Below are 28,000 nucleotides of genomic sequence, written 5' to 3'. Positions count from 1 at the left end.
CCTTGTAGAGGTTTGGCTAAGGAGAGCTGCTGTGATTTGTCCACTGAGCTGCCATTCATAAACATTGCATTGATTTATAATACTTGGCGTTTGGGGAATTTCTTTAAATATTATTTTTACACCATTACGATGCAGCATATGGTGGGTATCCTCTGACTAAAGACTGCTATAGAGGAAAGATTATATTGTTATATCACAGTACCTGTGTAGATCTGTGTGTGCTTCTGCCTATATGGATCAATCATAAATGTCATATCTACTGATAATCTTGTATGAGGCTGCAATTAATTGCCATTGATTACTGATCAACTTTTAAACCAGGGATTTGCAAAGGATAATACACAATCGTCTTTTGTTTATTTCCGCAGCACAAATACATCATTTTGCTTTGGATTTATGATTGGCTTTTAGAAGGCGATTCTTCCCTACAGAACACACTTCAGGTCCTCAAATGCTGAGACTACTTCTGCATTTTTGTTGTTCAAGACCGGCCCATATCATTACTGCAAGGAGAGAATTAATCACACAAATCCAACTCTATAATCTGTGACCATTCAGTAACTGTATAGATGCAAACCTGTCACAAAAGTTAAGATGTGCAACACCGTAAGATTTTCTGTCCAACCAAGCAATTCCCTGGTTGGAACAAAAATCTGGTAATGTATGGGAGGAAATTACAATAAATCCATTTGCTCCCAAACACTGGAAAAAAAGACAAAAATGGTCGTTCAGACAAATTGGTTAGATCTGTTTGATTTCACCAATTTGTTTGAACGACCGTTTATGAAACCAGGGGCTAAATGCCGAAGGTGCAGGACTTTGTGCGAGTCTGCCCGCATTTTTATAGCGGCAATCATTCACAAGGCAAACCCAACCTGGTTTTGCCTTGTAAATGATTGTCCAGCAGCTTGCAGGCTATTACATTTAGCTCCAGATTTGGGAGGAAAATGGCTGCTAGAAAATTTCCCTCTACAAATTTTTTCTCTCTGGGGTTACATTGCTCCTTCAAAAGGAAATCGTGACCTTGTACCAATATAAATTATTTCAGATTAGTGTTTTTGTTTTTTTTTACAGATTTTTGCTTTTTTCAGTGTTGTTTATTTATTCTCTTGTCTTTGGGATGTTTCTCCTTGTTCAACTTCTTATTCTTCTACTTGTCCTCATGGCCTTCCTCTTGTTTCTGCAGAAAAAAAGAACATTATTCTGGATTAGTTCTATAACCAGTGGGGCAGAGAGAGGAGGGCGGGTACAAATTACTTGGGCCCGGGTTGCTGGAGGGGCCTGGCATCCGGGACCCCCTTCGAGTAATACCTGTGCTGAAGCCGGCAACGCCATCTTCCCAGTGATCTCTTCGGGAAGATGACACCGCACATAGAAAACAAAGACTTTGGCACTGTCTATCTTCTCTAGAGACCTCAGCTGACACCTGTACACCTCAATGACATATAGCATCTCTTCTCTGGAGACCTCAGCTGACACCTGTACACCTCAATGACATATAGCATCTATTCTCTGGAGACCTCAGCTGACAGCTGTACACCTCAATGACATATAGCATCTCTTCTCTGGAGACCTCAGCTGACACCTGTACACCTCAATGACATATAGCATCTCTTCTCTGGAGACCTCAGCTGACATATGTATATATCAAAACATTAGCAACAGAGGCATTTAACATCCCCCACCCCCATTCATGCAGTAGGATCCCGGGTCCCTCTACCTTTTGCAGATGGCGCCATATTCCATGCTGAGAAAAGGTAGTGGTGGAACACTGGTGCACGCGCACTCGCCAGTGATTAGACGCATACCAGCAAATCTCAAGGTACATGGGTGAATGAACGAAGAGAAGATGAGAATTTCTGGAAATGAATTCCAGTATCCCTACACATAAAGCAGTGACTCAGATGGCAAATCAATGATTGCCTGTGAGCGATGCAATGAATTTCTTAGAGTAAAGCAGGGAATCTGGTATAATATATCTCTGGTAGAGATGAAATACTGAATCCCTGATAGTAAAATAGTGTATCTGTAGCAGTATAGTAGTAGCGCATCCCTAGGAGTATGGGCTGGACGGACCTTCCAATATGCAATGTAGGCACCTGCCTAGAGGCTCGGTCACTGAAGGTAAAGCCACATATATTGCACAAGTTCTGTGATCAAAACCCCATTAAATGAAACTAGGCTGGTAAATCTGGTTTCTTTAGCTGAGGATTCCATTATGAGGTCACAGATTATGTTTAAACAAGTTTGGATGTACTAAATGACATCACCGCCATTCGCCACGATGCTAATCGCATAGGCACTTACTTATGCGATTAGCATTGTGAAGGACAGCTCTTCCGATAAGAGCTGCCCTTCGTGATCTTCTGTGGCTCCCTGACTTCCGGGTTTCGGCCCATAAAAGCCCAAAGGCCCATAGAATCCCCATAGGGGATCGCCAGCCCCTCCGCAGCGTTGACCTGGCGGCCGAGGTTTAGTACATTAGGAAAATGCGGTAAACGGGGGTTTACCGCATTTTCCATTTTGTACATCCCGCCCTGGCAATGACGTGTAGTCAGGGTAGACAGAGCCTCACCTGTCATATTCCAGTATATTCCAGCGTTTTGACTACATTAGAATAATACAAAGAAGATATGTATAGATTATAAACATTATCTTTGTATCATTCAAATCATTTTTTATAGTCAAGGCAAAACACATTTGCAGCACTCGGCTAGAAATACAGGGACCATTGTGTTCATACAATATAATATATGTGTAAATCTGGCTCTGATACTAGCCAGTGCCTCCCCAGCCATTTACCTCACCGCACGTCCCTGCTCTGTGGTCAGGAATAGTAACAGACAGTACCTTGTGTCCTTTGCAGTGTCCTCCTCCATGTCCGTGCTCGCCATGCTTATGTCCGTCATCCCCATGCTTATGTCCGTCATCCCCATGCTTATGTCCGTCATCGCCATGTTTATGTCCAGATCCGCGCTCGCCATGCTTATGTCCAGATCCGTGCTCCCCATGTTTATGGTCGGGTTTCCCACCATGTTTATCTTTTACTGCTCCATCAGATGTCTTTTGGTCGCCTTCTGGGGAGAGATCAATGAGATTTAGTGTCTCAGATTTTCGATAGGGCCCCTTTATATACACTTATCCTTACCTTAAGGGACTGAGGGGCAGATGTATTAACCTGGAGAAGGGCATAAGAAATGATAAACCAGTGATATGTGCAAGGTGATAAAGGCACCAGCCAATCAGCTCCAATATGTAAATTACCAGTTAGGATCTGATTGGCTGGTGCCTTTATCACCTTGCACATATCACTGGTTTATCACTTCCTTATACCTTCTCCAGGTTAATACATCTGCCCCTGAATGGGCCATCCCACATAAGTCCCCCAGATATGGCCATAAGATGCTTCTATTTGTGAGCAGTTAATTAGGAGACAATTGATGTTCATACAGTGTATTATGGCTGGGTAATAGATACCAGTGCATGTGCACAGTATAACCAGGGGCACAGAGAGGGGAGGTGGCTGGGCACAAACTGCAGCCATACCCCCAGTATAATGTGACCACACCCCCTCAGCTGGCACTGCTAGTCACAACAGGATGTGGCTTTGCCGACCGCCACATGACTGGTCACTCCTCCTAGTACCGTGGGCGTGGCTCATATGATCTTTTGGCAGCCCTAACTGGAACACTGATAATAACAAGTTATAACTGGTTGTACAAATTCTCCCATTAGTATTACTTACACTTAGATAAGAGAAGGGAGACAATGGAGAAGTTGCCTATGGCAACCAATGATCTGCTCTGTATACTTTTATAGTATGCAAATTATAAATGTTACGTCAATGCTGTTTGGTTGGAGCAACTTCTCTACTGGCTCACTTCTCCACCTTTTATCACTGCTTAGTTAGTACATCCCCCACTTAATTAGTACCTCAGTTAACCAATCAGTGTTGAGGTAACGTTTAAAAAGTGCATGTTATAAAAGTATACAGAGCAGCTGATTGGTTGCCATGGGCAACTTCTCCACTGGCTCACTTCTCCACACTTTTCACTGATTCATGAATAGACCCCCTAAGACTTGATATCGCGGGTCTCAGCCGGGAACCTGACACAGGTGCTACCCAGCTGCGACCCTCGTCAGTCCCTTTTCTTACTGCAGTCACCAACCTGGCATATTGCCGGGTTGGTGACGTTGCCAGTGACGCGGCAGGGGCGGCGCTTGGAGATCACATGATCTCCCTGCGCCGCCTGTATACATCACTGTGAACGGGAAGCCGAGTCGATGCGACCCGGCTCCTGTTTACACTGCATTGTTTGCCGGGTTGAACCCCTGTTCAACCCTGCAAACTACCCGAGTTGGAATACCGGGTCACTCAACCCAGATTATTCCAACTTGACCCTTTTACACCAGCCAGCAACACGGATTATGCATGCCAATGTGCAATAATAACAACCCGTGTTATATGCTGGCGATGTAAAAGGGGTATTATTGTGCCTTAAGGACCAAGGTTGGGAATACCTGAACTACACTATCAATCATCAGGGTCTCTACTGTGTAAAAGAAGAAAAATTGCAAAATTCTATAAGGAAAATAGAACTACAATATTAATACTTATGATTAATGGACGACCAGCTGGCGGCTTGTCATCCAGGGACACTGAGAAGAGTGGGGGGGATGGGTGGTGGGGGCAGGGGGGGGGATGGGTGGAGCGGATACTAACTATCCAGGCTTGTTGTTCTTTCAAATGCAAATTGCTCCAGGCTCCTTGTCCCAGAGCTATGTGTATACGCCCATGATTCACATAAGCTTTATAGTGTCTCTATGATCTATGTCCTGTTCCTGTGAATGATGTTTATTTTAAAGACGTTTGTTTGTTTTTATCACAAAGGAGCAGATGCTTTGGAGAGTGATAAAGCGAAAAGAGATAAAGTACCAATCAATCAGCTCCTACCTGTTATTTTCCAAACACAGCCTGTAACATGGTAGCAAGAAGCTAATTGGCTGGTAATTTATCTCTCTCCACTTTATCACGCTCTAAGGGGTAAGCTTCTAAGAATGAAAAAGTGGTGATGTTGCCCATAGCAACCAGTCAGATTCTATCATTTTATAGGATGCAATAGAGAAATTATAGCATCTTATTGGTTGTTATGGACAACAGCACCACTTTTCATTTTTAAACGCATTAGTACATTTACCCCTAAGGGTTAGTACATCTACCCATAATGTGATACAAAATTCAGTGTCTGGATAGCTGTGGCCAGCTGAGGATCTAAATTAATGCTGAGAGGTAATTTATGCCTATGGGTTCTTCAACGTGTGAACACTTCCATTTTTTTTTTTAATGTAATCTTAGTTTTCTCCTGTTTAATTTTATTCCATACACACAATAAGCTTTATTGAGCTGAAGGAATGACAGAGCAAAACCAGTATGATTTAAGGTCCATACACGAAGTGAGATTCGTCTCACTATGCGACATGGTCTGTGGTCGGTATCGCAAGCAAAGATGACTGTGCTTGCAATACCGATTTTGGCAAAGTGACAATTTTGACTATGTTTTACACGAGATAGGGGGTAATTCCAAGTTGATCGCAGCAGGAATTTTTTTAGCAGTTGGGCAAAACCATGTGCACTGCAGGGGAGGCAGATATAACATGTGCAGAAAGAGTTAGATTTGGGTGGGTTATTTTATTTCTGTGCAGGGTAAATACTGGCTGCTTTATTTTTACACTGCAAATTAGATTGCAGATTGAACACACCACACCCAAATCTAACTCTCTCTGCACATGTTACATCTGCCTCCCCTGCAATGCACATGGTTTTGCCTAACTGCTAAAAAATGTCCTGCTGCGATCAACTTGGAATTACACCCATAGTCAAAATTGACTTGCCTGCACAGTCTATTTTTGCTTGCGATGCCGATCCCGCCGGACCGCGCATCGGCATCGCAAGCTGTGTACACACGGTGCAATATGCACTAACTTTACTTACGATTTTGACTATATAGTCAAAATCGTAAGAAAAGTTAAGTACATCTTTTGTACTTTGTAAAGTTATGATTTGTCATGCTTCAATAAAAGTAAATTTGAGAAAAGTTAAGTGCATATGGCACCGTGTGTACACACCTTAAGTGTAATTTACTGGAACTGATGATTCTCTAAATGCCTGCTTGCTGGTGACCAGTGTGTTACAGACCGTAATAGCTGTCAGGAGAATGCTATCCCCTTGTATAAGAAAGTTTTTGGACAATAATAATTTTATAAAGCATTCCCACTCCTTGGGTTCATGGAGCACATTTCTCAGATTTTAAAATCATTCAGTAAAAAGCATTACTAGTACTACCTCACAGCACTGAAGGCTCGGGTTTGATTCCCACCACGGCCCCAACTGTGTGGAGTTTGTATGTTTTCCCTTTACGTTAGCTTACTCTGGATACTCTAGTTTTCTCCCAGAAACCAAAAATATACTAGTAGGTTAAATCATGTATCTCAACAAAAAAATAACCCTAGTGATATGGAATATAGATTGTAAACTCCACTGGGGCAGGGACTGATGTGTTAGACCAAAGAGTGTCTGTAAAATGCTGTGGAATATGTGTGCGCTATATAAATAACTGGTAATAAATAAATGTTAAAGTTACACACGCGTACGCGCACACACCTACGCACACAGCCACACACACACACACACACACACACACACACACACACACACACACACTAAATGTACACTTCTGACCACCAGAAGATGATGCAGAGCCTATCCATTCAATCTTAATAACAAATGTACATTATAGTTTGTAAACCATACTAGGGTAGGATTCATATATACCATATTTACAGTATCTCTATCTATAGGTATTATAGTATACTTTACATTAGGACCTCCCTGTACAAAAGCCTGTGCTTTCCTCTTCACCACATAGAAATTCATGGCTTCTTGCTTTCCCTGAGGTTCCCCCGCATTGTTCCTTCCCTTCCATTATACACCAGACATGATAGGTTGTAATATGTGCTAATTATATATAATCCATACATCCTGTTACCTCATATTATTATAAAGGATGAAAAAAAAAATGTAGCTCAACATTATAAGAGCATTACGGTGCCAGGACTGCCTGCAGCATCCTCAGCTGATGTGGAGCTCTTTGTGCACGTCTCCCTGCACCGTTTGCTGTGTGACAGCTGTCACATACACAGGGATGGGGACAGAGAGCTCCACAGAGGCGAAAGTCGCTATAGAGAGCCAGACTGTGCTGGTCGTGCTGCTCCCTGATTCTCTCTGCCCGAGTGCAGCAGCTGCGGGTCAGGAGGGGGCTGTAAATCTCCCTTCACCATTTGCTATGTGTCATACACTGGGGCATGCATGCAGAGCTCCCCAGCGGTACAGGTCGCTGCAGGAAGCTGATCCAGCGTTCCAGAGTCCGGACTGTTCCGGCTTTCACCCAAACCACAGAGGCAGGTTACACATGTACGGTAGCGTCAAGATACAGCCCCTGGGCAGACAAGGCAATTTCAGGCCTGTTAAGAAATATATGGATCCGTAGATCATGTAAGATGTGACCAGTTGGGTCACACAGGATCACTCTTCCTTACCTGCATGCAAGTCCATGTTGTGTGATGAGGAGAGAAGTGTCAGCCTGGCTCTGGTCCTGTGATGCTGTGAGTGATGGCTGCTGAGAGATGTACCTGTATTTATACCCTGTAATAAGGTGTGGCAGATGTCAGGCAGGCTACTCACAGTCTGTCCTTCAGTCTGATCCTTTGTCTCCAGCCGCTGGAGGAGGTGACATGTGGAATACCCCTGTGCCTGCAGGCAACACAACTATCCACTTACAGAACATGTATTGTGTGTGTTTATCCAGTTCTAGCAAGGCAAAATATTTTTGCTGCAGGGTGTTTTGACTATGTGGTATTGTTAATGGATCACAAGACTGTGCCCTGTGAGCAGACTCATGATGCAGATTTTCACACACATAGTCTGGCCACACATAAACATCGAATTTCATGGCAGATAACAACCACTTGGTCCATCTAGTCTGCCCCTTTTTTTAACCATATTGTTACCTCAAACGCCATTTGATCCTTATTTCTTTGTAAGGATATCCTTATGTATATCCCATGCATGTTTAAATTGCTTTACTGTCAGCATCTACCACCTCTGATGGGAGGCTACTCCACATGTCCACTACTCTTTCTGTGAAGTGATTTTTCCTCAAATTTCCCCTTAACCTATCTCCCTCCAGTGTTAGTGCATGTCCTCATGTTCTAAAACTTCTTTTAATTTGAAAAATGTTTCCCTCCTGTACCTTGTTAAAATCCTTGGTATATTTGAACGATTCTGTCATGTCCCCCCTTTTCCTTCTCTGTTATAAACAATACATATTAAGATCTTCCAGTCTTTTCAGGTAAGTTTTGTGCTGTAGGCCATGTACCATTTTAGTTACCCTTCTTTGTACAATCTCTAATGTATTTATATCCTTCTGGAGTTATGGCCAGTAGCGGATCTTGCCACGGGCAAGCAGGACTTTTGCCCGGGGCGCTGCCTTCCGGAGGGCGCAGGGCGCCATCCGGAGGGCGCCGCACCAGGGCAAGATCCGCTGCTGCTGTGTTCCCCCCGCTGCCACTGTGAAGGGAAACTAGACGCGTACGCGGTGTCATCGCGCACCGCACAGCAAAGGTCCTCTCCACGAAGGGAACTAGCGTCTCGTTCCCTTCGTGGAGAGGACCTTTGCTGTGCAGTGCGCGATGACGTCATCGCGCACCGCACATAATTTCAGTCTGTACAGGGGGCGTAAATGACCACGCCCCCTGTACGAAGCCACACCCCCTATTGCCGCCCGGGGCGCTCAGAGCGCCAGAACCGGCCCCAGGGCCATCTTTTCGTATGGGCTCAGTGGGCTCTTGCCCAAGGGCCCCAGGAGTTTAAGGGCCCTATTCTGATAGCTGAGGGTCCCCTCTTTCCAGGGGTACCAGATTTTTGAAAATCGGCCCTGGGGAACCGGAGATATCCGACTTGAAACCAGTGGTCCCCATCCAAACCTGTTAATTGCTCTTCCCAGCCAGATATCTCAGGTTCTGTCTGATTTAGAGTTTTTCCAAGAGTATAATCCAAAAGCTGTGACTCTCCCCTTTCGGTGAACTCTGACAGCTTGTCTCTACTATGCCCAGAACCAGAGATATCAGCCTTCCAGCAGATGGTCCCTGCTTCAGCTCCACACGCCTAATATGCAGTTTTAGATTTTCGTTGGTGAATTGCTCTGGCTCCTGAACTCTGATCCCCAAGTCCCTAGAACCATCTGAAAGGTGGGACTCTCTAGATTTTTTTTCCCATAAAGCTAAGAAATATATTTTCAGGAACTTGAGATATCTGCAGTCAAGCAAGCTGCCCTCCCACACAAAAATAACAAATATTAAGCCCACTCCACTATCCACCCCTTCCCTACGTATTAAACACCCCCTACCACCCCAGAAGTCATGTACCAGGGCTTCTTCATTCAGCCCAATGCCCCCTTCTACAGTTTAGCACCATCTGTGCAGTAAAGGTGAAATTAGCAGAAATTACTGCTCCAGGTCCTACATGCTGAGCAGAAGATAGAGCACCCCCTACATCCCGCGGGACATCAAAGCTGCCGCTGATAGCACCCCCCACCCCTACCTCTGAAGGATGGGTAGGGGGCCCAGCGCATTGCTGAGCCCAGGGGCCTACACTACTGTTAAGACGGCCCTGACCGGCCCTGGTTATGGCCTCCTGACCTATACAGTGGCATTATTACTTCTTTCTGCTGCTGATTCCTCTCCCTATGCAGCCAAGCATCTGACTAGCCTTCCTCATTGCTTTGTTACATTGCTTACCTGCCTTTAAGTCTCCTGAAATAGTGACACCTAGATCCCTTCCCTCCTCAGTATTTCCAGTATAGTGCCATCAGGGCCGTAACTACGTGTGTGCCAAGTGGGCTTGGCACACAGCGCAGTTGCCCTGAGGGCGCACGGCCAGCGGCATGTAATGAGTCAAATTGACTCATTACATGCCTCCTGTGCTGTGCGCCGCCGCGCTGTGGAGGGAGAAGAGAGCAGCGCCGGGCAGGTGAGAAGGAGGAGGAGGGAGGGGGACTGGAGCCGCAGCAGCGCTATTTCATTGGTAGTAAGCGCCGCTGCAGCAGCCCCCTCTCCTTCCGTATTGGCTGCCTGGCGCTGCTGTGGATGCTGGGATGTGGTTCCTCCATCCCAGCATCCACAGCAGCGCCAGGCAGCCAATACGGAAGAAGAGGGGACTGCTGCAGCGGCGCTTACTACCAATGAAATAGCGCTGCTGCGGCTCCAGTCCCCCTCCCTCCTCCTCCTTCTCACCTGCCTGCACTGAGGAAGCTGCACGAGGAGCCTGTCAGCGGGGAGATGGTAAGTATCCCTCTCTCTCTCTCTCTCTCTCTCTCTCTCTCTCTCTCTCTCTCTCTCTCTCTCTCTCTCTCTCTCTCTCTCTCACACCGTCTGCCATAATGTGTAAAAAGGGGGACTGGCTGCCGCAATGTGTAAAAAGGGGGCCTGGCTGCCGCAATGTGTAAAAAGGAGGACCGGTTGCCGCAATGTGTAAAAAGGGGTACACCATCTGCCGTAATATGTAAAAAGGGGGCCTGGCTGCCACAATGTGTAAAAAGGGGACTGGCTGCCGCAATGTGTAAAAAGGGGGCCTGGCTGCCGCAATGTGTAAAAAGGGGGCTTGGCTGCCGCAATGTGTAAAAAGGGGGCTTGGCTGCCGCAATGTGTAAAAAGGAGGACCGGCTGCCGCAATGTGTAAAAAGGGGTACACCATCTGCCGTAATATGTAAAAAGGGGGCCTGGCTACTGCAATGTGTAAAAAGGGGACTGGCTGCCGCAATGTGTAAAAAGGGCGATTGGCTGCCGCAATGTGTAAAAAGGGGGACTGGCTGCTGCAATGTGTATAAAGGGGGACGCTGTCTGCCGTAATGTGTAAAAAGGGGGACGCTGTCTGCCGTAATGTGTAAAAAGGGGGACTGTCTGCTGTAATGTGTAAAAAGGGGGCCTGGCTGCCGCAATGTGTAAAAAGGGGGCTTGGCTGCCGCAATGTGTAAAAAGGGGGCTTGGCTGCCGCAATGTGTAAAAAGGAGGACCGGCTGCCGCAATGTGTAAAAAGGGGTACACCATCTGCCGTAATATGTAAAAAGGGGGCCTGGCTACTGCAATGTGTAAAAAGGGGACTGGCTGCCGCAATGTGTAAAAAGGGCGATTGGCTGCCGCAATGTGTAAAAAGGGGGACTGGCTGCCGCAATGTGTATAAAGGGGGACGCTGTCTGCCGTAATGTGTAAAAAGGGGGACTGTCTACTGTAATGTGTAAAAAGGGGGACGCTGTCTGCCGTAATGTGTAAAAAGGGGGACGCTGTTTGCTGTAATGTATAAAAGGGTCTCTACCTGGTGTAGTGGCGCTACTGTGCAGCGTAATTGAAATAATGGAGACTACTGTGCACCGTAGTATGAATTGCTATTATTTTGTGGCCACGCCCCTTCCCCATAAAGCCATGCCCCTATATTTTTTGGGTGCGCCTACGCCGCGCACTGTCCCTATCTTACATGGGGGGGCGCCAATGTTGTTTCTTGCACACAGCGCTAAAATGCCAAGTTACGGCACTGAGTGCCATTAATACTATATTTAGGCTTTGGGTTTTTGAGACCTAAGTGTATGATCTATAATCGGGGCAAGTGTATGATCTATAATGGGGGCGAGGTGTGCAGTGCACTGCACATGGGTCCCTGGGTCCAGGAGGGCCCACACCCTGCACCTATTTAATTACACTCCCCTCTCTGTCGGCCCGGCGCTGGCTGCACTGCGGCAAATATCACTTGAAACCTCAATGTCTGCTGCGGCTATTATCTGATTTGCGCATGTACAGTAAAGATGCCCCCGGGAGCACAGCACGGGCAGAATGCTTTTATGGGAGGTAATAGGTTGAGACACTGGCAGTGTGGGTGCAGTGTGTGCGGTGCACACAGGCCCCGCGGGTCCAGGGGGCACACACTGCGCACCCTGTACTCATTATTTTTAATACCCTCCGGACAGGCCCGACACTAACCGCTCAGCAAAGGGATGCAGTGCAGGTAGGTACCAAGGGGGAGAGGCGCTCTACCCGCTCAGTAACCCTGTGCTGAGTTCCCCTGCCCTGCTGATGCTGGCTGCTGCGCCTGTCACACTCCATGACAGGCAGCGGCGCCTGCATCATGAAGCCTCCTCTCCTCCTCCCCTGTCACAGACTCACAGTGCAGCTAGTCACAGTGTGCTGGGCAGATCAAAAAGGGGTGGAGCTTCACGGGAATAAGGGGTGGAGCAAAACAGGACCAGGCTGCAGCCTGCAACACAGGAGGACGAGTTGTTAGACTTCTTTATGTAAGTGGCTGGAAAGAGAGAGAGAGAGAGAGAGAGAGAGAGAGAGAGAGAGAGTGTGTGTGTGTGTGTGTATATGTATACAGTATATGTTTGTGTGATTGTATGTATGTACAGTATGAACATGTGTGTATGTATGTGTGACTGTGCGGGATAATGTGTGTAAGCGTTACTGCTTCAGGAGGCGTTGCGTCTTGTATAAGCGTCATTGGTACAGGGGGCTTTAGGTGTGCAAATGTCACTGGTACAGGTGGCGTTACGCGTGCAAGCACCACTGGTACAGGGGGCGTTATGTGTGCATCACGGGTACAGGGGGCGTCACGTATGTAAGCGTCACTGGTACAGGAGGCGTTACGTGTGTAAGCATCACTGGTACAGGTGGTGTCACGTGTGTAAGTGTCACTGGTACAGGGGGCGCTACTTGTGTAAGCGTCATTGGTACAGGAGGCGTTACGTGTGTAAGCGTCACTGGTACAGGTGGTGTCGTGTGTAAGCGTGACTGGTACAGGGGGCGCTACTTGTGTAAGCGTCATTGGTACAGGGGGCGTTGTGTGTGTAACCGTCACTGGTACAGGGGACGTTGCGTGTGTAAGCGTCACTGGTACAGGGGGTGTTACGTGTGTAAGTGTCATTGGTACAGGGGGCGCTACTTGTGTAAGCGTCATTGGTACAGGAGGCGTTACGTGTGTAAGCGTCACTGGTACAGGTGGTGTCGTGTGTAAGCGTGACTGGTACAGGGGGCGCTACTTGTGTAAGCGTCATTGGTACAGGGGGCGTTGTGTGTGTAACCGTCACTGGTACAGGGGACGTTGCGTGTGTAAGCGTCACTGGTACAGGTGGTGTCACGTGTGTAAGTGTCACTGGTACAGGGGGCGCTACTTGTGTAAGCGTCATTGGTACAGGAGGCGTTACGTGTGTAAGCGTCACTGGTACAGGTGGTGTCGTGTGTAAGCGTGACTGGTACAGGGGGCGCTACTTGTGTAAGCGTCATTGGTACAGGGGGCGTTGCGTGTGTAACCGTCACTGGTACAGGGGACGTTGCGTGTGTAAGCGTCACTGGTACAGGGGGTGTTACGTGTGTAAGCGTCACTGGTACAGGTGGTGTCACGTGTGTAAGCGTGACTGGTACAGGGGGCGCTACTTGTGTAAGCGTGACTGGTACAGGGGGCGCTACTTGTGTAAGCGTCATTGGTACAGGGGGCGTTGCGTGTGTAACCGTCACTGGTACAGGGGGCGTTACGTGTGTAAGCAGCACTGGTACAGGGGGTGTTACACGTGTGTAAGCGTCACTGGTACAGGAGGTGTCACGTGTGTAAGCGTCACTGGTACAGGGGGCGCTACTTGTGTAAGCGTCATTGGTACAGGGGGCGTTGCGTGTGTAAGTGTCACTGGTACAGGGGGCGTTACGTGTGTAAGCATCACTGGTACAGGTGGTGTCACGTGTGTAAGCGTGACTGGTACAAGGGGTGCTACTTGTGTAAGCATCACTGGTACAGGGGGCGTTGCGTGTGTAAGTGTCACTGGTACAGGGGGCGTTACGTGTGTAAGCATCACTGGTACAGGTGGTGTCACGTGTGTAAGCGTGACTGGTACAAGGGGTGCTACTTGTGCAAGCATCACTGGTACAGGGGCATTACATGTGCAAGCATCAATGCTACAGGGTGCGTTACGTGTGTAAGCATCAATGCTACAGGGGGCGTTACGTGTGTAAGCATCAATGCTACAGGGTGCGTTACGTGTGTAAGCATCAATGCTACAGGGGGCGTTACGTGTGTAAGCATCAATGCTACAGGGTGCGTTACGTGTGTAAGCATCAATGCTACAGGGGGCGTTACGTGTGTAAGCATCAATGCTACAGGGGGCGTTACGTGTGTAAGCATCAATGCTACAGGGTGCGTTACGTGTGTAAGCATCAATGCTACAGGGGGCGTTACGTGTGTAAGCGTCACTGCTGCAGGGGGTGTTACATGTGTAAGCGTCACTGCGTCTTGTATAAGCGTCACTGGTATAGGGGGCATTACATGTGTAAGCATCACTACTTCAGTAGACGTTACGTGTGTAAGTCCCACTACTACAGGGAGCATTATGTGTATAAGCATTATGTGCGCTGTCCCTTTGTAAAGTATGGGAGGGCGCAAATGTATAATATGCAGGGGGCGCCGAACACCCTAGCACCGGCCCTGCCTCCGGAGTCCCGCGGCACAGCGGCAGAAATCACTGGGAAGATGGCGCAGCGCCATTTTCCCGATGTTTCGTGCATGTGCAATAGAAAAATCATGTGCTGTAAACTCTGGGACAGCGCTAGGGTCCCCTAAGGAGTGGACCCTAGTGCCCAGAAATACAGCGCTGCCAGCTAGAGAGCAGGGGGCCCAGATGGAGCCTGCACATGGGCCTACTCTTCTCTGGAAATGCCCCTGGTTGGAGGGGTGGCTGGCCAAATACAGGTGTGTCGCAAGCATTTTGTGGGCGTGTCACAGATGTCTTTCATTAAAGAATTCAAAGGCCAAATAGGCCTGAAGTATAAATAAGCGTCCTGGTTTTTTAAGGAAGGAAGCCTAGGGCTGGGAATTGGGAAAGGGGGAAGGGGAGTGTAGAGCAGAGAGATAACAGAGCACATCCTACAGGGAAAGGGGGAGGAGAGTTACCTGGGAGGTACAAAAGGTCAGGAAAGGCAGGCAGTGAGGCAGGCATCCTCTTTCACTCTGGACAAGGATCTAAGAAGGCACCTCAGCTCCGGGATCCAAGGAAGGATTAAGTACCATTTTACTTATTATTATCCATCCCCCCCTTTAGTCCACCTTTTACGGCACCCTCGGTCATCTGCAGGCCCAGCATCCCCGCACACTCAGTCTTCTTAACAGCAGCGGCTAATCCCCACTATGCCCAGGCCTCGTAGGTTTGCTCCCCCCCCCGGCGGCTCATACAGGCGGACACAGGGCCGTCCGCGCCAACGCGCAGCTCTGCTCCCCCTCGCGGGCTCCGGCCTGCGTCGGCTGGACCAGGGCACGGATCCCCCCTCCACACTTGGCTAGCGCGCGGCGGCCCTGAGCCGGGCTCCGGAGTGCTAGGCCAAAATCCACCGGATGCCGCGGCCCGCCCCCCCCCCCCCCCCCCTCGGCGCCGGGAGATCGCGTCACGCCCGGCGCCGGACAGCGCCATCCAAATACTGCGGTCCCCCTCCCCCCGGCGCCGGGTGATCACGTCACGCCCGGCGCCGGCCAGCTCCAGCCGAATACCGCGGCCTCCTCCCGCCTAGTGCCCGGCAATCGCCCCACACCCGGTGCAGCCCAGCAGCAACTGCATACCATAGCTCCGGCCGGCCTGGCCCCCCCGCCGGAGCCCGTGCATCCGCTTCCCACGCCGCCCAGCGCAACCCAGCCAAACTCCCCCCCCCCACAGCTTCCACGAGGCATCCACCCCCCCCCCCCCCCCCACGCAGGCATCATAGGCTGTGTTTGCACAGCCAGAGCAAGTAGGATGGGGGCAGCAGCTTGCAGCGCTCCCCCCCCCCCCCCCCCCCCTCCCCTCTCTGGTGGCAGGCAGGGCAGCACTTCCCCACAGCCCATTATCCGCAGTGGGCAAGCTGCTGGCCCACCGCAGCCCACTCCACCTGGTATCAGCCCCCGCCATATCCGCCAGGCTGCGCGGGCGCTAGCCAGTACCAATACCCATATCAGTTCGGCAGCCAGCCTATTTATTAATTTAATTTATTGGGTTGTTAGTTAATTATTTATTTCCATCATTTTTCCCTTTTCTGTCATGTTACCTTGTAATATGGTACTTTTCCCTTTCACTTACTGTACTTAATTACAGATGATCAGACTACTCGTCTCGTTTCTCCTTACGGCTTAGCTTCGGGGGGAGCCCACGTGAAACTTTGCAATCTAATGATTCCTTAGGAAGCACGCAGAGGGACCACCCAGATAAGTATCATGTATTTACAGGCTAGGGGTATGGCTTCTGCGCTGTGGCTTAGTGGGTTAAAGCGACTGTCTGGTAAACAGGCCTCAATGGTCAATGAACATAATGAGTGAAAAGTCCAGCACTGTCCACCAGTATAATCGTGACGTTATGGCAGGAACTTTACTATACGTTCTCCAGTAAACTGCAAATAAATTATATGTGGAAGCCTAAGATAATCACTCCAGCCTTGGAGTTTGTTTTAAAAGACAAACGCATGGGAAACAGATCATATAATAGCAGGATGGGACATTCAGCTGCTGCAGGGATAGCAAACCCCACATCTAAGCAACCCTCCCCTTCCCTGTTGCTAAGGCTTCCCTCATAAAATCTTTGCTCTCACAGTAATACACTAGCTTCCCCCCTTCTTAATTACTGATAGCATGTCCAGCGGACGCTACCTGGCTGGGGGTTATCTCCCCTCCTCCAACAATGTTGGTGGTTCCCTTTCATCTTCTCCCCTGCACATAACTCCTCCCAGCAGTGTGACCAGTGTACGGTATACGAGGGAGGGGGTATAAAAATACATAAATAAATGAAATAAAAGGGCAGGGGGTGCTGGGTAGAATTACAGAGTTGTGGGGGTCATTGCAGCGCATAGTGTGTAATAGTGTCATAGTAGACAGTATAACATGGGTCAGTGGTTACATTGCAGAGTAGGTATTAAATTACAGCGTATAAGGTATGATAGGGTTATAGTATGCGATTGATGCAAGGATCGCAGAAGTGCAACGGCATGTATATATTGCAGGGTAGAATAGGTACTAGTAATATAGTATACGAGATAACGCAAATCAGCAATGTCATTGCCGCATGGGTATATTACAGTGTATGGGTCGTACTAGGTATACAGCGTAATGATTACTGGGGGCATTGCAGCAAGAGCATATTTCAGCATCATAGGTATACTAGCGGGCTAATATAAAGCTTAATACCGGATTGAATGGCCGGGGGGTATTTTGCAGATTATAGAGGGGAATAGCGATAAATTATACAATATAAGGCAGAACAGTCATCGCATTGCCGTGAACATGTATTATTGCATTGATAGTAGGTATATAAGAACAGTATAATACAGATCAGTGTTTCAGTGCTGGCCAAAAAATAGGCTGCAGTCTAGGAGGTATGTTAGCAAAATTTATTAATAAAGGAGCATGGGGACAGTCACGCACCATAACGTTCATATTAGCAAATTTTTCGGTATTACCCGTGGCCTTAGCTCGATTATTATTGTATTGCATTTAGTGGGAAGGCGTCACAAGCGATTTGCAATGCCTTGCACAGTGCATACATTAGAAAAATGCCTGGGTACACAGAGCATAACGATGCAGTAACAAAAACCAAAAATAATAATAATAATAATAATAATAAATAAATAAAAATTATCAGGCCATGATTTGCATAGCGCGGTACAGCCCAGCGCTACACAGTACAACTTCCACTGGGCTAAACGCATGGTTTAATCCCCTGGCATTGCATTATGTGGTATATAGTTATAATGATAACCGCTTAGTACAAATTAACTTGTTAGATAGAAAAACCATCAAAGCGGGGGTGTGGCCTAGCTACTGTGAGGAACAGACACACTTGCCTTGAGCTCCCCACTCCCAGAGGCTTAAACGGGTTATTTTTAACCAAAAACCCCTCACAAAGTACCCCAATTTATAGAACCCCATCTACAGCACTCAGGGGGACACTTAGACTGCGACCTCAGAATCGGGGAGCAACTGGAAAAAGCTCCTGCGGATTGAGGCCCAGTCGCACCCTCCAGCCTGGGGCCTCGATTTTGGCGTGGACCCGACGCGGCCTCCTGCCGTCCCGCAAGCCACCGAGCACCCTCCGGACGCAGGACCCCCCCCTCCCAACGGTGCTTAACTACCCACTGCTGCCGCTAATATCAACACTCACCAAACAAACGGCGCTGGGTGCTGCCCCAGCCAGGAGTGTTCCGTCCGGCGGCCATATTGGAAGGGGCAGACTTTCGGGACGGGCCCCGCACAGCAGGCTGCACTTGTCTGACAGACCCGGTGAGACTCTCCACACGACGACTCCGGGCTCCGCTCACCGCCAGACGCGTCTCATAGACCTGCCCGACCTCCGACCCTCGCCACAGCTCCTCTGCACTCGGCGCACGGATCCGTCCGTCGGCCATCTTGGAGGTGGCGTCCGGCCGCGGCGAGCTCCACGCCACCAACGCAACCCTCCACACACACTACGGAGGCCTCCCCGCCACCGGACCCCCCCCCCCCCCCCCCGAAGGTACACAGCCCCCCACAGCTACTCACACTCACCCTCACACAAATTAGCACTCTAATCACGAGTGAACTGTCCGGCGGCCATATTGGAGGTGGCAATCACTAATAGCAGGCACCACACCACCGCTTGCATTGCTCGGCTGGGCCCAGTGCGACTCCACACAGGGCTCCGCTCACCACTGGACACCTCTGCCTGAATTGCCAGGCTACTGCCGCACTCAACTCCCGCATACCAAACGGACCCGCTTGGCGGCCATCTTAGAAGAGGCAGAGGCAGCAACTCCACACCACCAGCACCGCCGCCCACATCAAATACTGTGGATCCTGGTTGGGGGACCCCGCTGGACACTCCTTGGGACCCTGTGCCTCTGCTTTACTGCTTTTATTGGAAGCACACACACACACGGCCCTCGAGACACCGGCCGACATACCACCGTTTCAAAACATAGCTCCTGAACCCCCCCTCCCTCTGGATGGTGCAGCTCATCTGCGCCCTCTATTTCATTCCTATCTTACAGAGCCCAGTTCCTCACTACATGCGTTTTCTCTAATTCGCCTGATGAAGATCTACCTCTAGATCATGGGGTGGCCTGAATTGAACGGGGACTCAACTGAACGCTGCTATTACTAACGTCACATACCTCTAATGCATCTACTTCAATGAGACCTTAATTGCCATTTTTTCACGGGAAGCCCCATAATATTCATTCCGTATTGCAGAACTTTCCATTTTCACTTTTATTTTTCCTCACGGAATGCCACAGAAGCGCCGAAAGGCCCCTGCACCATCCAAACCCAGTATTATCAGGGCGTGGGAAAAAGCAGGTTCTCTGCCGAAACAATCACCTGGAGCTGAACACGTCCTGAACATGGCTGGCGCCTCTCGTACCAACCCCCCTTTGTCGGCTCAGGATGTGATCGCCATAGTCACTAAAACGATACAGTCAGAGATGAGATCGGCCCTAGCAGATTTTAAATCAGAATTGGAAGACCTAGGTTCCAGAACGGGCACTCTCGAACAGAAAGTAGATGAAATCTGCCAATACCAAAGCGTCATGGATCAAGAATTTACGGATTTACGGGCAGAGATGGAAACATATAAAGACCAGCTCGAGGATATTGAAAACCGAAATAGGCGGGTAACATCCGCGTACGCAACATCCCGGAAACAATAACTGCCGACGCACTACCAGCCTACCTAAAGGACCTTTTTCTCCACATAAGCCCTGACATCTCAGAGGACCTCCTTCATTTGGACCGAGCCCACAGGGCCCTACGCCCAAAACCGCCCTCGACCCAACCACCACGGGACGTTATCCTCCGCTTTCATTATTTTAAAGCAAAAGAGCAAATTATGACTGCTGTTAGAGGGCTCTCAACGGTCTCCCATTCCGGGTCTCAGCTTCAACTCTTTCAAGACCTGGCACCATCGACCCTAAAGAAAAGGAGAGACCTATTGAATGTCACCAAGACTTTGAGGACCCACTCTATTAAATACAAGTGGGGCTTCCCCTTCCAATTATTGGTCAACAGAAATGGCACGACCCACGCTGTCAAGACCCCAAATCAAGGATACGATTTACTGAAGTCGTTTGGTCTCCTAGAAGATGTTCCAGAAATAAGCCGACAATCTGCTTCACCCTCTAGACCCGTGGCACCATCGAAAGAATGGACCCCGGCAATTAATTAATTGATTACATTAATTACATTAGTCATACTAACATAGAAAACTCTACCCCACACTCTATTAATGTTAATTCTCCATATATTTCTCGATGCTCTTCAACAATAAGTTTGATAATTGTCCTATAGACAATCCTGGCGCCCTTTTTTCTTTCCTTTTCTCTTTAGCCTCTTGCCTCGGGCATTAATATGTTAATATGTTGATATTGACCCCTGTTCTCCCTTAGGCCACCCCGTTCTTTTTAGATGTTAACTTGATATGTTCACTAAGTTTCACGTTCAACGAATTTTACTGTTTTTACACACCCTCACACTCAGATGGATGTGTCAGAACGACACTCCCTCTGACTACAATGGACCTAGCTCCACTATAGGAGTAGGTCTCCTTCTCTCCCCCCTGATTCTTAACCCCTCTCTCATTATCTTTAACCTTCTCCATGTTCTCCCCCCCTGCCCTTCCCGCCAGTCGGGGTGTGAACCCCATCTACTACTGTGCTCTTTTTCTTTTGATCCTCCATGAAGTTGACAGTCTTAACTCTCAATGTAAACGGCCTTAACTCCCCAACCAAAAGGGCTATGGCCATCCAATACCTCCACAGGCGTAAATCTAGCATTGTAATGCTACAAGAGACACATCTCAAGACTCCTCATACTTCCCTCACGACCAAACAATATCCCACGGCCTTTCACTCCTCCATGAACGCTAAACGTCGAGGTACTGCGATTCTCATCCACCACAACACACCTATCACCATACATGACTCAATCTCCGACCCACTGGGTCGTTTTCTTATCCTCAAGGGTACGTATAGCAACGCCCCAATTATATTGGCCTCAGTCTATGCCCCTAACGACCAACAAGGTTCTCTCTATGCCACATTCTTTAACCAACTTGCCCAGATGCCCCGAGGACTTACCATTATAGGAGGGGATTTTAATACTATCACGGACCCCAAACTAGATAGATCACGCCCCTCTAACACTCCCCCCAAACACGCCAAGACATCTAAGGCGCTCATGTCACGAGTGGCCCTTCACGATCTATATGACGCATGGAGAGTACAATACCCCAACGCGAGAGGTTTCACACATTACTCCCCCCCCCCCCATGACCTACACACTCGCATTGACTACTTTTTTGTAGACCGTGCCACATCTCAATCTCTTGTAGGCGCTCAGACCCTCCCTATACCATGGTCAGATCACCTAGCAATCGAACTAGAAATTTCTTCTCATGTAGGCCCCCGACCTACCCGCCACTGGCGACTAAATGAATCCCTCTTCTTGAAACAATCAAATGTTGAGACTATCGCTGCAGCTCTCACAGATTTTATTACCCTCAACACTACCCCTGATATCCCCACATCCATCCTGTGGGAAGCTCATAAGGCTACCCTCCGGGTCACCCTTATCAATTTGTCAGCAGCATCTAAGAGGTCAGAGATGTCACGCATACTATAGCTAGAAAAGATACTAACATCCCTGACAGACCTACACCACAATCATCCTAAAAGACGCACTTATCTAAAGATACTCGCTATTAAGGGACAACTATCGCAAATCTTATCTAAAAAGGCAGCACAAACTCTTTTGTGGGTTCGACAAACTTTTTATGAAAAATCAGATAAAGCAGACACCATCTTGGCTCGCAAGCTGAGAGCTAAACGCACTCGCAACCGTATTCTCAAGCTAAAATGCACAGACGGCACTATTACCCATGACCCTCAAGTTATGACCAGACAATTCCGCCAATTCTATGAATCGCTTTACAATCTCTCACACAACCCCCCTACCGTACCATCAGTTATCACCTCCTTTACTCAATACTTGAACTCATGCTCTCTACCCACGTTGTCCGTAGCACAACTTCAAAGCCTTAATGCAACGATCACTGATGAAGAGATTAGATTAGCCATCAAATCGCTACGCCGCTCTGCAGCGCCAGGGCCTGATGGCTTTACCGCCCTATACTACAAAAAATTTGCAGAATCACTGCTACCTATGCTTCGCCCCCTCTTCAACTCACTACTGGAGGGAGGCACGCTCGATGACGCCACCACCAGGGCCAACATCATAATTATCCCTAAACCGCAGAGAGACCCACTAGAGATGGGCAATTATATGCCTATCTCTCTTTTAAATGTCGATTTAAAACTTTTCGCTAAGATTCTTGCCATGCGCCTTTCCCCTATATTGACGTCCTTGGTTCACCCAGACCAGGTGGGCTTTATCCCCAACAGGCAGGCTTCCGATAATACGAGGCGTCTGATCAACCTTATTCAAATAGCAACAACCCGCTCGCTGTCGACCCTGGTGGTGGCGCTCGACGCTGAGAAAGCCTTTGACAGGGTGGCTTGGCCATTTCTGACTCAAACCCTACACCATATGGGATTTCGAGGCGCTTTTCTCAGTGGTATTAACTCCCTCTATCACAACCCTTCCGCTTCCGTGTTAGTAAATGGCCTCGCCTCCGAGCCCTTCCAAATAAAAAACGGCACCCGTCAGGGCTGCCCCCTCTCTCCCTTGTTGTTTGCCCTTGTCATGGAACCTCTCGCAGCTAGAATAAGGCTTAATAGCAATATCACGGGTATAGGAGTAGGTCACTCGGACCACAAGATAGCAATGTATGCGGACGATGTAATATTGACATTGACCAACCCCACTGTCTCCCTCCCAACCTTATTTGCTGAGACTCACATTTATGGCTTACACTCAAATTATAACATCAACACAGATAAAACAGAATTCTTAGACATCAACATCCCACACTCAGACTTAACACTACTTCAAATGAACTTCCCTTTCCGCTGGCAACCTGAGAAGCTTAAATACTTGGGAGTCTATCTAACAAAATCGTATCCCCGACTATACGCAGCCAACTTCCCAAGACTGCTTGCCTCTATCAAAACGGACCTATTAGCGTGGAATAAACAATATATTTCATGGTTCGGACGTACTGCGGCAGTCAAAATGAACGTTCTACCCCGCTTATTATATTTATGGCAGACGCTCCCAATCCACATCCCTACGTCAATTCTTAAAAATCTGCAGCGCGACATTTCAAATTTTATATGGGCAACCAAAAAACCAAGAGTTAAGATGCGAATACTACACAAACACCAATCCACAGGAGGTATAGGCATACCTGATCTAATCAAATACTACAGAGCCACCCACCTAGCATCATGCATTCAATGGCACGCCCCGCCCAATCAGAAAGTCTGGACACATATAGAAGCCCACACACTATCGGTATACTCCCCTTCCACCCTCTTATGGTGCCTGCGTACACAACGCCCACCAACCTCAACTATGCTCCCCACAATACGATTCACGCTATCCATATGGGACTCCTGCACACGATTATATAAACTCCGCTCATTTCACCCCCTCCTGGTCCCCTTATGGAACAATCCTATCTTCACTCCTGGTATAGACCACTGCCATTTCCCACATTGGACTGCCCACAATATTTTGTTCCTCTTGGATCTAGCTCCCCTACATACCTTCCCGGACTTTGCTAATCTACAATCGCGCTTTAACCTCCCCCACAGAGTATTTTACCAATTTTTACAAATCCGACACTTCCACCACTCGCTTCACCATTCCTCCCCAGGCACTCCCCTCACACCCACCTCAGCTATCGAATCCCTATGTCGCTCGCACCACTTATCTAAAGGTCTTATCTCGTCAATTTATCAGATCTTACTATCACATAATCAACCTGCTAAGGAATCCCACGAACTGGCATGGGAGAATGACACGGGGGAGGTTCTCACCCCCGAAGACTGGTCCCTAATTAAACTGGCCATATCAAAATGCTCAATTTCAGTGGGCATTAAAGAGAATGCTTACAAGCTATATACAAGATGGTATTTGGTGCCGGCCCGACTCCGTGCAATTTTCCCTGATGCCTCGGATCTTTGCTGGCGACAATGTGGCCAGAGAGGATCCTTCTTACACGTTTGGTGGACGTGTCCTGTCATAAGTCAATACTGGAAGGAAATACACAAACTAATTAAACAAATCACTGACTTAGACATGCCCTCTTCGCCCTTTTATTCTCTCTTAGCCAGACCGATCCCCAACCTTCCACGTCCCACGCTTAAACTAATCAACCACATACTTAACACAGCGAAGTGTCAGATCGTATCGCACTGGAAATCCACAACCCCCCCTCCCGTCCCTGCTACTATCAACGCCATATGGTCAACCTACAGGCTGGAACGAATCTCCTCGGTCCTACATGACACCCCGACTCAATTCATCCGCGTTTGGTCACTTTGGACCGACTACTACAACGCCGAACCTCCCTTGTCAACCATCTAAAATCATCTGAATTCACCTAGTATGATGCTACACCCCGACTGGCAACCCCCCCCCCCCCCCCCGCTACTTGTATCTTATGATTGCAACTTCGGTTTTGTAACTCCTATCCCCAATCCTACCTCCCCCCCACCCACTCTATCACCCTCTCTCTCCCCCTCTCTTTCTCTTATTCTCTTTATCTGCACCCTTACTACCTTCCTGTCTCTCCCCATATATAATCACTAAAGTTCTATACTATTTTCCTCTTCCATCTTTCCTACAATCTACTACACATATTTTTTTTCATCAGATTTTTTGACCAGTATATTCTTCTCCACATATAGAAAATGTTAAATTCTATTTCAATGTTATAATGAGTTACACTCCTATTGATTTTCAATGATATATATTATACCGCAGACGCTTGTTACAGTATCACAATGTTTGGCTAAGAATTCATAATAAGCCTGCTGTTTTTTCCCACACGAATTGTAACCTAATACTATTTCACCTAATAAAATATTCTTTAAAAAAAAAAGAAAAACCATCAAAGCTGCTTTGGGGAATGCGCAGTATTATGTTCACTTAGGTAGCAGAATAGCATAAACGCACCATTTATGGTGCAATGGTTAGCATTACGGCCTCACAGCACTGAGGTCATGGGTTCAATCCCAGTTCTTAATTCATATTACATTTACTAGCTAGGTCTTCAAGCGATGAATAAGTTTGTTCCATAACCAAACTGTCATACAAAATGCAAGGCAAAGCAAGTAGCGGTAGCGATCACAGTAAAAACCCATCAAAGCTACTTTAGTGAACGTGCAATATGATGGTCACTTATGGTATCATAATAAGGTAGACAGGACAGAAGGAAAAGGAAAGCCAAAGGTCCAGGCGCAAAGCGAAGGTTTAAGGGCTGAATAGTACCTCGTCTCTGCATAAAGTAGGGGTCAAGGCTGCATGTGCCTTAGCGGTAGGCGGGATAACCACGTAGGACAACTATAGTCTGGCGCAAGGCGTGAATAGCAATTCAGCGTAAACGCACCAGTTATGTGGCAATGGGTAGTATTACGGCCTCACAGTGCTTAGGTCATGGGTTCAATCCAGTTAAGAGCATTATTTGTGGAGTTTATATGCACTCTCGGGTGTCTTATTTCATATGACAGTTGCTAGGTATAGATCATAGTGCGCTATATGATGAGTATATCTAACCGGATTGAACCATACCATAAATACATAGTGTAACATCTCGTTACCGATATGCCGTGAGTACCGATTTCGGATAAGGGGGGATCAACCCATTGGGGAATAGGGAAGGATACTTCAGTTGGAGACTCAACAGGGTATTAGCAAGCCAACCTTATATACATTTAACATGAGTGGTAAATGAAGACAACTTCTCTGGTTCGCAAGGTCGCAGGTAACTCAAAGTTGCAGTGGTCGACAGCAGGCCAGAAATATGCCAGGAATACCCGCGGTTGTCCAGGTAATCGACAGGCGCCTGGGAATTAGCAATGTTATGAGTTTGGAAAAAAGCCCAAGCATGTTCTGGCAGAGCAGCAGCCCTGTGCCAGGATGACAGGGTAAGGCTGCGGAGAGGGCTCGCAGTAAGGGTATGTGCATGGCCACGGGGCAGCGTAGGTAGCGGCGGCCAGGCAATGATCCCGAGGATACTTAAAAAGCGTTCGTATAAGCACCTACACAGTGCAAACTAACATTGATTTTCTACTTCACAGGGTAATCTCTATCAGCAGATTTTCACTAGACATCCACAAGATCCTCATAGAGCTAAAGAGTTTGTCAGGATTGCCCAAGGAGGAGCCAGGAAAGCCTTTCGGCAACAGGCCGGGAGTTTTTAAGCCCCAGGGATAAAAAGTCATTTAAACAGTCCCACACTGGGGCGGAAGTGCAGGAGAGATTATGTGCAGGGAGCCTACATTCACCCGAGTCTGATTGCGACACCTTTACGGGTGAAGTAAGCTCCCTTAGTGTCTTTTGGGAAACCCAAGGCATTATGCTGCCCGCCGCTTTGGGGGAATGAAGGACTTTCCAATTTTGCCCTCAAAGAGGTTTTGTGGTTTTCACCTTCATATGGGTCACCCAAAATCACTGCCCATGCTAGGCCACGCAGGTGCGGTTGGCAGGTCACTCCGTTAGCTAGCGGGCAGCAGACATAGGGCAGCTGGTAAACATCTGGGCAGGCATGGGAGACAGAAGCAGTGGCCCCTAGGGGCCCTCAGTTCATCAAGCAGTCCTCCGCAGTGCAATAGGATTGTTTTAATTTTGGAGAAACTTAGTGGGCAAAAGGCTCTATTTGCCTTAGTCTGATGGAGACGGACAGCAGTGGTCATAGCTGGTCGAAGGGGGTGGCGGGCCTTGGTTCTAGGAACCAGGCTTTGGCGGCAAGCAGTGCTCCTCGGCGGTCTGTAGTAGCGCAACATCGGTTGGCCGGCACTTCCCCCAGATACTCGGCGAGTTTGTCGTGGCCTCAAGGGCCGACACGGTCGTCATCTTAAGGGTGGACCGGTGCTATGCCAATGGTGGGTAGTGGTACCGCTCAGCTAATTTGCGCAAGGGCGGGACTTCGGTTCCGCCCCATTGTTTAATTGATGAGAAACTTAATATTGAGACTGGAGCCAGGGGTACGCACTGCTTTCTCGCCACCCACTTATAGAGTACCAATTCTAATTCAATCAATAAATTTGGCTGTGACCTTTTAAATCGCAATTCAGTTGTCCGAGTGATTATTGGGGGAAAAGGTGGCAGGTGGTGAGGGGCAAGTGTATTAATAAAACCAATGGACGGCTTAATAAGTTAAGTCTGGCACAGTTCTGTAAATGGTTTTACACTGTTATGAGCAAATGACGGAAGATGTTTGGAAAGTGGAGCAGGATTTGGTGCTGAAGGGGGTCCAGTGAGGGAATGTTTTAGGGTTTGTGGGACATCAATTTTCATTCTGGCCACAACGCTAACATTTCTAGTTGCGACTCTGGCTGATTTAATACACTGTGAATGTTGAGCAAAACCCAGCTTAAAACCTTTGTTAGAGAAGGCTTCTTATTGTTACCATTATAAGAACTGTCTTCAGAAAAACCTTGCTTCAATATAGAACTAGACTGTATTTCCAGTTATATGGATACAGATTACAGAGTTGTTTGTGTTCTGCAGTGAGGAAACGTGGTATCGTATCGCACAGACGGTCACACCCTGTCACTGTATCTGTAGAACATGTAATTCTATTATGTATGACTGGCAGTGACTCATCGTGTCATCTTTTCTGTAACCTGTCAATCAGCGGGCACTAACCTTTTATCTGTACCCTGAGCAAAGACAAATACATTCTCCAATACCGCCGAGGGAGATGTAGCTGCACCTTCTGCTGCACAGCAATTATCTTCA

The 28,000-nt window shown here is 48.1% G+C and overlaps 1 protein-coding gene across 1 annotated transcript; it reads right to left on the bottom strand.

Annotated features, from left to right (window-relative positions):
* Window positions 1-335: 335 nt before the first annotated feature.
* LOC134949201 (zinc transporter 7-like) lies at window positions 336-7,810 on the bottom strand. Its single transcript, XM_063937649.1, has 3 exons — window positions 7,597-7,810; window positions 2,851-3,077; window positions 336-1,180 (listed from the first exon to the last, which is right to left on the bottom strand). The coding sequence occupies exons 1-3, from the start codon at window positions 7,610-7,612 to the stop codon at window positions 1,151-1,153; spliced, it is 273 nt and encodes a 90-aa protein (XP_063793719.1). The 5' UTR covers window positions 7,613-7,810; the 3' UTR covers window positions 336-1,150.
* Window positions 7,811-28,000: the final 20,190 nt, after the last annotated feature.

This window comes from Pseudophryne corroboree, chromosome 8 (genome assembly GCF_028390025.1).
Source record: "Pseudophryne corroboree isolate aPseCor3 chromosome 8, aPseCor3.hap2, whole genome shotgun sequence".
Taxonomy (NCBI): Eukaryota; Metazoa; Chordata; class Amphibia; order Anura; family Myobatrachidae; genus Pseudophryne; species Pseudophryne corroboree.
The sequence above is the reverse complement of the archived record's forward strand: the minus strand, read 5'-3'. Positions and strand labels throughout refer to the sequence as shown.

Coding starts and splice junctions, on each gene's coding strand:
- LOC134949201 (XM_063937649.1), bottom strand. Junction 1,181..2,850: donor GACACTGCAAAGGACACAAG/GTACTGTCTGTT, acceptor TTTTTTCTGCAG/AAACAAGAGGAAGGCCATGA.